The sequence below is a fragment of the Pelodiscus sinensis genome, unplaced genomic scaffold, assembly GCF_049634645.1.
Source record: "Pelodiscus sinensis isolate JC-2024 unplaced genomic scaffold, ASM4963464v1 ctg77, whole genome shotgun sequence".
NCBI lineage: Eukaryota > Metazoa > Chordata > Testudines > Trionychidae > Pelodiscus > Pelodiscus sinensis.
Genome location: NW_027465809.1, coordinates 491,337 through 501,035, shown reverse-complemented (window position 1 = coordinate 501,035; position 9,699 = coordinate 491,337). Strand labels below are relative to the sequence as shown.

The 9,699-nt window shown below is 47.0% G+C and overlaps 1 protein-coding gene across 5 annotated transcripts in view; it reads right to left on the bottom strand.

The window, feature by feature from the left end:
- Positions 1 to 2,168: 2,168 nt before the first annotated feature.
- Positions 2,169 to 9,699, bottom strand: part of LOC102447238 (unconventional myosin-X-like) — a 311,005-nt gene continuing 303,474 nt past the window's right edge. For all 5 annotated transcript variants that reach the window (XM_075914469.1, XM_075914465.1, XM_075914468.1 and 2 more), the window contains one exon: positions 2,169 to 4,142. In XM_075914469.1, the coding sequence (XP_075770584.1) occupies positions 4,029 to 4,142 (114 nt within the window). In that variant the 3' untranslated portion in view covers positions 2,169 to 4,028. The remainder of the gene's footprint in view (positions 4,143 to 9,699) is intronic.

Below are 9,699 nucleotides of genomic sequence, written 5' to 3'. Positions count from 1 at the left end.
TGTCTGTTCATGGTGCTGTTTAAGAACTCCAAAATAGTAAGAGCTAAAACCTAAATTATCAGCGCCGGTGAGCACAAATAATTTTAATCCCATCCACTTCCACAGCAGAGCTGTGCAGCAGCACTCTCCTTCCTCGGACCTGGAAGGTGAGTTGCTGGTGGTGATAGGCTGGGAAGGTGAGTGGGGAGGCCAGGGCCGTGTGGTGGCTGCTCAACTGTTCTGGGTGGCAGGGCTGCATGCCAGGTAGCTGCCCTGCATGCCAGGACAGGAGTTGACACCTGGCTTTAGCCCCAGCATGTGACACAGCTGCCTGCCACGTGGCCCCAGGTTTTAGCTTCAGCCCTTCCCCTGTGCTGGAGCTGTGGCCAGGACGGGCTGCAAAGCAGCTGCTGGAGCTGATGTCATGTGGCATCTCCTCTTCGGGTCAGGGATGAGGTACTAGAAATAGCACCATGGCCCTGGCTGCAGCACCAGTGCATGTGGCAGCCACCCACCGCTTGGCCCTAGCCACAGCTCCAGCCCTGGGGGAGGGCTGAAGCTGGGACCAGGGCCACATGGTAGCTGCCTGGCTGCTCCTTGGGCAGGGCTTGCGTAAGATCCCAAATAGCCAGAAAACTTTTTGAAAAGCTCACCTCTATCCAGTCCCTGAAGCTCAGGGCTCCCGTTACCTCCTCCTGAGGCTGAAGCACACAAAACCTACTAGTCTGGGCTACAGTATGCTCTGATGTGTGAGGTGAATGTGGGGAGTGTCTGCCTCCTTCTCAGTTGGGGGCCATGTCAGTGAGGATTTGTTTTTTTGCTTCTTACTTGTGTGCAGCCCCTGACTGAGTTTTCGGTGGGTCAGTGGCCCCTACTCTTTAATTTTCTTATAAGACTAAAAGTCACCCCAGCCCCAGGAACAGCCCAAGCCCCAGCTCTGGCTGACACGTGGCACGTCCTGGCCACAGCTGCAGCCCTATTCCTCCCAGAGACACAGGTGCACAACTATCAACACCTGCAAAGTACTGAGGAAAAATCATCTATGAACTGAACATTTCTCTCTCTCTCAAACTCTGATGGCCTTGCTATGCCACTATTCCGCTCTCGATATCTGTGAAGTAAAACATCTCTGAGTGACAGCAATAATGAGCTCAGCATCTACGATTTTCTACTTGTGAATGCATTCTTTTATCATCAATGCCAGGAAGAGTGTTCTTCCTTCGACTTCTAGCTGTGTAGACAGCGCTAAATGCCGAATTAAGCTATTTTTACTTAAGCAACTCAATTGACCTAGCTGAAGTTGCGTATCTTAATTCAAATGTAGCCCTGCCGTGTAGATGTACCTGCAGAGAATATCTTACTGCCTCTATATAAATCCATGATACGCCCACATCCGGCATACTGCATACAGACGTGGTTACCACATCTCAGAAAAGATCTCTTGGTTCAGAAAAGGGAAACAAAAATTATTAGGGGTTTGGAACAGGTACCATACGAAGAAAAATTAAAAAGACTGGGACCTTTCAGTTTAGAAAAGAGACTAAGGGGGGGGATATGATCAAGGTCTATAAAATCACGACTGGTATGGAAAAAGTGAATAAGGAAAAGTTATTTACTTGTCCCCATAGCGTAAGAACTAGGGGTCACCCTTACTCTTAAACCCTACCCCTAAACTGACCTCTCTGTTCCTAAGTCCAAGTGAAGTAGTTTTTTGGCAACACCTTCCAGACTTCCATCTCATAACTGTCCATCGGATCAACCCACAGGATTCAATGGAGTGGCTGACCTGGTGGCCCAAAAGCAAACCCTAACCCTAACCCTCCTCCAAACTTTTACCCCTAATTCTAACCCGGACCCCAACCCTCACCCCAACCCTAAAGGACTGGAATTAATCAAATCCCAGCAGCCACCAAAAGAATACCCAAAACCATAAATTGGTAATGCTGCATGCTAAATCCTGGGGGACCTGGCTCAATGAGCTTGAAAAGGGCTTGCAACAGTTTTTACTCTGTGCTCAGCCACTCTACTTGTCACCAAAGCAAAATCTGCTCCTTGCACTGTTGCTAAGCAGTTGCTCTCCTTAAGCTCAGAGATGTCTGCAGATCTGCACTGCGTGACAGATATCTATACAGACAGATACACGTGAGCACATAAATTTGTGCATGACATCTGTGAAGTAAAACAGGCCATGCAAGCCAATAATTTATTAAACCTTCATCTTGTAAAGCCAGTTACAAATTAAAAAGGGAAAGCAGAAGGAAATCTATAATAGAAATGAGCATGTTAGAACAAGAAGTGAGAGGTGTTAACATTCCTAACTGGGTTCAAGCTGCCTGCAGCTACCCAAGAGCTAGACCAGTGTTTCTTGAACTATGTTCCACGGAACACTGGTGTTCCATGGACAACTCACAGGTGTGCCGCGACCTCTTTTGTTTTTGTTACTTCTTTGGTTTTGTCTTTTTTTGTCTGACAATTTTTTTTGGAAGAAATTTTTCATAGGTGTTCCGCATAAAAAAATATTATTGTTTGGTGTTCCCTGGTCTCAAAAAGTTTAAGAAACACTGAGCTAGACTATAGCAGAAGGGAAGGAGAAATTTTTAAGCCATGGTTACATATATTAAAAGGCTCCATTCAGTGTATTTGACCAAATATACAATGTGATCATTGTTATTTTGCTCATCTTCTTTGCCTTCCTGACTGTCTGAAGTCGTCACCTGGTCATCTTCTTTATTACGGAAGTAACAAAAAAGAGCTCTTGTAAGACTCACCACTAAGGCTTCTTAAGGCAAAATTCCAGTTTAAAAAAACGTAATGTCAACATTAAGTACATCCCAAGCCTAGTGACAGTTCTAGTCTCTGCATATTGCAGGAAGGTTGAGGGAGGGGGAAAGAGAAATGTGTCAACTAAGCTTGTTTTATTTTCTGAGACAAACTGTTCTCTTTGGGCTTTGCTAAAAACTCATGGAATGGAAGGCAGGAGCTTTACTGGTAAAGAAGGCAGTTAGAACTGTGGTGTGTGAAGATGTTGCAGGAGAAAGTGGTGGCCTTTCCTGTTCGAGTGGCAGGAAACGTTCATCTGCACTCTGAATGCTTCGTAAGAGCCACCACTTTTTGTAAGGCAAGTGTCCCTCCATCCCAAAAGCCTAAGGGTCCTGCAATACAAAGTGCTGAGTTTGAACTAAAATTGGGGATGAGGTCTGAAACAGCTCTTTTCTTCTAAATGCAACTAAATGGCACTCATGCCCCAGGAAAGACAACCCTTCACTTTTCAACATGGGCTGTTTGGATTGTAGTTGAAGCTGAATCCGTTTAGGATCCATTTCAGACAACCCACCCTGTCTTTGTGAGAGGCCGTCATCTTGTCCTTGAGAGAGAACCACAGAAGCACGTTCCTGTTCTTTGACTGTGGCAACGAACCCTTTAGGCTCTCTAGCACCAAAATACTTTAGTCCAACAAGTTACTTGATGCAGCACAAGGCTATCTAGGTAAAATGCAATGGCCTAGACATCCTGGCAGTCAGACTAGATGATTTACTGGATCCCACTGGCCTTAAACACTATGAAATCTGTGAAAAAGGAATGCAGCTTGACTGAAAAATAAATTAAACATTTTCTTAGATCAATTCGTAGATCTCAGTTGCTCTTAAACTGTCACAAAGCTATTCAATTCTGCTTCTGCGAATGCAGAACTGTCCCTGTTGAATTTTTCTGACAATATGTGACAAGTGTGAAAAAGGCAGAAGAGGACAGAGATAAGAGGAAGCTTGTGGTTTGTTTCATTAAGATAGTGTCCCTCAAACAACCAAGATGAGTACAAGTCTTGGCTGTTCATGTTTAATATAAGTTTTTGCTGCTAACTAACTTTTTAGGATGAGGAGCAAATCCCTTGGTACTGTAAGCACTGATGCGTGATTTCAGGTTGTTTCTACGTAGGAATCAGTCATGTGAAGTTCTTAAACAAAAATCTCCGCTACAGATCCTGCTGGCAAGTTGTAAACTCCTGCCACATGACAAGTGCCGCTGGCTAATGAAGTAAGGGTTTCCTCTTATCAGCTGGTCCAGATGCTAGTGGGACTGTCCATACTGGCAGATGATTTGACACTGCAGCGTTTCTTCACAATCATGTTGATGTAGGCTTTCATGATCTTTATTATTTCTCCAACCTGGACCAAAAAAATGAAAGAATGAGTAGGCAGACAGAAAACGTAGTAGTTAGGTATATGAAGTACTTTATAGGAGTGATGGCAATAGATTTTTACATGTGATACCAAAAGTGACAGATTGTGAGAGTATGGACGAAGAATAATGGGGGGTTACAGCTCTGTGATTATGCAGTCATTTAGGAATCGACGTAGCTTGGTAGGTCTAATGATTTTTTGTTTTAATACAAAAATCAATGTCATAAACATTCAAGTTTCCAAAGTCAGGAACTCAAAAATATAGGAAATGAGGCTAAACTAAGGTTGCATAGGCAGGAACCTTAACCAAAACCGCAAGAGATAACAATACTTTATCCCTCCCTAACAAACCCCAGAATGATTACTGTGGTTCTTTGAGATGAGCTGTCTACTTGGATTCCACGTCTGTTCCTTTTGGGTGTGCACATATCTCATGCACTCAAATAAGATTCTTTTGGCTAGCAACATTTGCTGGGGTCATGCTTGGACTCCAGATGACCTCAACTAGGGAATAGAGCTAGATAATACCAATGCAGTGCCCTGTGAATTTCTGAAATAGGCATACTTACAGAAGCTGCCTCTGCTTTAGTGGAAGTGGCTCTAATCTGCATGGGTAGATCTAGCTTAGATACCTTTAACATGGTCTAGTAGTTAGATACCTATTTAGAAAATCTCTGGGTGAAAAGAGCCTGACCAGGGTCAGCAGTTTGGCTACCCACTGGTTTGAGTGAGTCTTTGGGGAAAGAAAACTGGAAGGTGAATATACTGATTTAAATATGACAAACAGCCTTAAGAAGAAACTTGGGGTGAGGCTTAAGAATCATTTTTATGGATCATCACGTAAGATGGAGCAGCCATGGGGCCTGAATTTTCCCTATCTTTCAAGCTATAACTACTAAAACAGTCTTCATAGACCAGTGGTAAAAAGAGCAGGTTGCTAAGGGCTGAACAGCAGGGTCTCATTAAGACAGTAAATGTTACGCTGAGGAGCCACGAAGAAGGGGGCTGGGGAAACTATATGTTTGAATCCCTGCAGGAATCTAGCAATGATAAGGCAAGGAAATCTGTTTTGATGTCGAATTGGAGGAAATTGTGCAGATATTGCTGCCAGATGTATACTTACAGAGCTGATGGGTAACTGTGAATGTTTGTGGGCTACCAGATAGTCTAGAACAATGTAAGGGAGATGGATAAGGGGTGCTGCCCGTATGTTCCTGCACAAGTCACTCGAGCAGAGGTTTTTCTGCTATGCATCAAGATGCTCTGGACTTCATCTGAACAGATTCTTTTGATGACTGTTAACCTCTTAGCATTCAGGCTATCAGATGTAAGCGTGAAAGCAATATGCAACAAAGTGCTGATTACCCCAAATGGAGCAGACGAAAGTTTTTGTAAGAGCAAAATGAGACAACAAAAATTTAACATCAGCAATTGTCAGGCCAACGGAGGAATACCGAAATACTGAAACAGAGTATATAAGGTTGGATGGAACACACCAAGGACGGACGGGTTGCGAATCCAAAAAGCTAGGTCTGATCAACCAGAGCTTCCTCCCCGGTGCTGAATCTCGCTGCCGCACATAAGCTCCGAAAGGGGAACAAATAAGCTCCGAAAGGGGAACACCACCGGTGGTAGGTTGCAACGAAAAATAAAAAGGAGAAACATAAAGAAAAAAATCTCTCCTGAATCGAAGCAATGCTTCTATCTTTCTTAACGTGAGTATTATATATTTGTTAACTCCATACATTGTTTAAAGGTAAATCAGGAGGGTATATCTGTAGGAGAAGTGATTATTTCTTGTTTTTTTAACTGTACTGTTTTTCTACTTTTTATTTGTATATTACACTGTCTTAAAAAAATCAAAGATAATGAATTAACTTAAATGAAAAATTAATTATAAAGTAATTAGAAAAATAAAAATCTTTGTTTGACCCTAAAAAGTATTCCTTTGTCTGTAGTTTCAAATACTTTAAAGAACCAAACCCAGTTACCGAAAGTAAGAATGCTGGATCTGGGGTGTAAGATATGATCTCTGTTTTGCAAAACTCCTTTGGGCAGAACTGATATGACATTCGAGATTATGTCGACGGGTTCACTAAATAAGTGTACTAGAAACGTCTAGGCCATGTAGGGGCCAGCTTCATTAAAGCTGAATCTTTTCTGAGTTTCCTTAGGACCCTTGATGGGATGGTGTGATGGGGTGCGCGTATGCTGCACTGAAGCAGGTGGGGTCAAAACTTTGTGGGCTGAGGAAGTACCACCTTCACCAAACCGGGCATGTTCCAAATGCTGGGGCACCATAAAAGGCAGGTCAGGGACGCCGCCCTACCAGCAATGGTAGGAAGTGACCCATGGAGGGTGTTGGAGTGGTATCTCCCACCCAGGTGAGCTCAGCATGTTTCAGTGTCCCTGCTGAGCAAGTGGTACTGCCACTCATACGGCCCTGGGTCGGGACCGGTGGAGTAGGGTGGGCCCAGGTCCCCCTACCGAGGCTGCCACCCCTGCCCCTACTGACTCTGGCCATTAGGCTGTGCTGCCCTGGGACAAGAGCTAAAAACAGTTACTTACCACCATAACTGTTGTTCTTTGAGATGTGTTGCTCATGTCCATTCCAAGTAGGTGTGTATACGCTGCATGCACACATCGTTGGAAGACTTTCCCTTAGCAGTACCTGTTGGGCCAGCAGGGGAGCCCCCTGGAGTGGCACCATTATAATCAGCATATATATGCACCCCTGCTGGCCCTCCACACCCTCAATTCCTTCCTATTGGACTATTCCAAAGGGGAGGTGGGTGGGATTTGGAATGACACGAGAACACATCTCAAAGAACAACAGTTATGGAGATAAGTAACCACTTTTTCTTCTTCGAGTGATTGCTCATGTCCATTCTACATAGGTGACTCCAAAGCAGAAACCCTAGAAGGTGGGGTCGGAGCTCTAACCTTCAACTGAGCGTAGGACAGCCCTGCCTAAGGCTGCATCCTCCCTGCATCCTAGGTTGATGAGCCAGCGTGTAATGATTGGCAAGGTGAGGATAGAAGACCACATGGCCACTCTGCAAATATGTAGGATAGGGACCTACGCTATGGCAGTAGAGGAGGCCTAAGCCCTAGTGGAGTGGGCTGTGAGGGGAGGTGTTGGCACCCCAGCCAACCCGTAGCACTCTTTAATACAGGAAGTAATCCACGAAAAGATCCCGTGTGGAAACTGGCTGCCCTTTCAACCGTTCCGCTATCGCTACAAACAGCTGAGGGGTCTTGCGGAAGGGCCTTGTCCTGGCTAAATAAAATGCCAGAGCTCTCCTGACATCTAGTGTGTGTAGCACTTATTCTTTGCCCGAGGCATGGGGCTTAGGGTAAAATACTGGGAGGAAAATGTCTTGGGAGGCATGGAAATGAGACACCACCTTTGGTAGGAATGCTAGGTGTGGGTGTAACCTGACCTTATCCTTAAAAAACACTGTATAGGGAGGGTCCAACATGAGGGCCCTCAACTCAGATACCCGTCTAGCCAATGTGATAGCCACCAGGAAGGACACCTTCCAGGAAAAAGTGCAGTAGAGAACACGTCTGTAGGAGTTCAAAGGGGGGTCCCATAAGTTTGGTCAGGATCAGATTGAGGTCTCACTGAGGTACGGGTAAAGCCTATCCAAGCCCTTCAGAAATCGATGGACCATCAGGTCCACAAAGAGCATCTTGCCCTGTGAGCCCAGGTGGAAGGTGAAGATGGCCACCAAGTGCACTTTAATTGATGAGAAGGATAGTCCCTGAATCCTAAGGTCCAGTAGGTAGTCTAGGACCAGTGGGACTGGGGCATCCCTAGGTGAGACCCCTCTGTGGGTGGCCCAAATGCACAAATGCTTCCACTTCGCCAGGTAGGTGGCCCTAGTAGAGGGCTTCCTACTTCCTAACAGCACTTCCTGCACCCGCTCTGAGCATTGCAGTTCTGCTGCTGTCAGCCACTGAGCTTCCAGGCCAGTAGGTGCAGGGACCACAGGTTCGGGTGGCGGAGCCTGCTGGAGTCCTGTGTTATCACATCCGGGTCCAGTGGAGGGCTATCGGCCTGTCGCAGGAAAGGCTCAGAAGAGACATGAACCAGTGCTGTCTGGGCCACACTGGTGCAATGAGGGCCAGAGAGACCTTGAACTCCTGCACCCGCAGGAGCACCTTGAGTATTGATGGGAAGGGCAGAAACACGTAAAGTGGCTCTTGGGGTCAGGGGGTGATCAGTGCATCTCCCAGGGACCCTCGACCCAGACCCATGCGGGAGTGGAACCTGGGGCACTTCCTGTTCTGGTGGGTCGCCAACAGGCCACATCTCCCTTGAGAGACCATTTGTGTCCGGAGAAGGACCTGCTCAGCTGGTCTCCAAGAGTGTTTTGAGACCCCAGGGGCTCTCAGAGCTGGAGGGCTTCCTGCCACAGGAGAGGGGAATGGGCCCCACCCTGCCTGTTTATGTAGGAGACTACGGAGTTGTCAGATTGGATCAGAACCGTCCCTTCTCCAAGCAGGGGGAAAGGCCTGACAGGCAAGGCGGACTGCCCTTAGCTCCCTGATGACGGGAGAGGTCTTCCCGCAACCACATAGTTTGGCTCCTCATGTCATCCACGTGAACTCCCCAGCAGGTGTTGGGCATGTCCGTTACCAACCGAAGGGTCGGGAGGGTCTGGAGAATGGTACTCTGGCGCAGACCATCTCCTCCTGCGTCCATCAATCCAGAAAGTGGAAGACTTCAGGTGCAACTGTCACCACTCTGTCCCAAGAGTGGAAGGACGGGCTGTGAGCCCGTGCCAGCCACAACTGCAGCGGGTGCATGTGGAGTCTAGCATGCTGGATGTCATAAGTACAGGCAGCCATGAGTCCCAGCAGGCACATACAGTTCCTGGCCATGGTCGTTGGGAATGCCCACAGGGTCATGAAAGTGTCTCTGATAGCCAGGAAGTGTGACCTGGGCAGGGAGGTGGTGGCCGATATGAAGTCCAGCCAAGTGCGCATGAACTCTATATGACTTGGGTAGGGACCATGGTGGACTTGGCCACGTTTAAGGGAAGGCCCAGCTCCTGAAAAAGGTTTTGTACCAGAGCAATGTGGGCCTGCACTTGGTCCAAGGAGAGACCCTGTACCAGCCAGTCGTCAAGATACTGAAACATTTGGACATCCCTTTTCCTCAGGGCGGTGGCGACTACGGCCATCCATTTCACAAATACCCGAGGGGCCATGGACAGGCCAAAGGGAAGAGCCATAAACTGGTAATGGTCCTTGTGACAGAGCACACCAGCTAAGGGAATGGTCTTGGTTCAGCTGGCTGAGAAGACCCCACCTCCACAGCCCTCTGGGCATGCTCCCACTGGAGACAAACTATAAAAGCCTCTAGAGCAACTCAGTCAGGGTGGGTCACTAAAAGGGAAGGAGGCGCAGAAAGAGCTCCAGAGACAGAGGAAGGAGCAAAGCCAGACCACACAGTGGCAGCCGGACCAAGAGGAGCTGTCCGAGGAGCCCCAGAACCAGAAGGAGATTACGGAGAAGGCAGTTACCAGTGGAC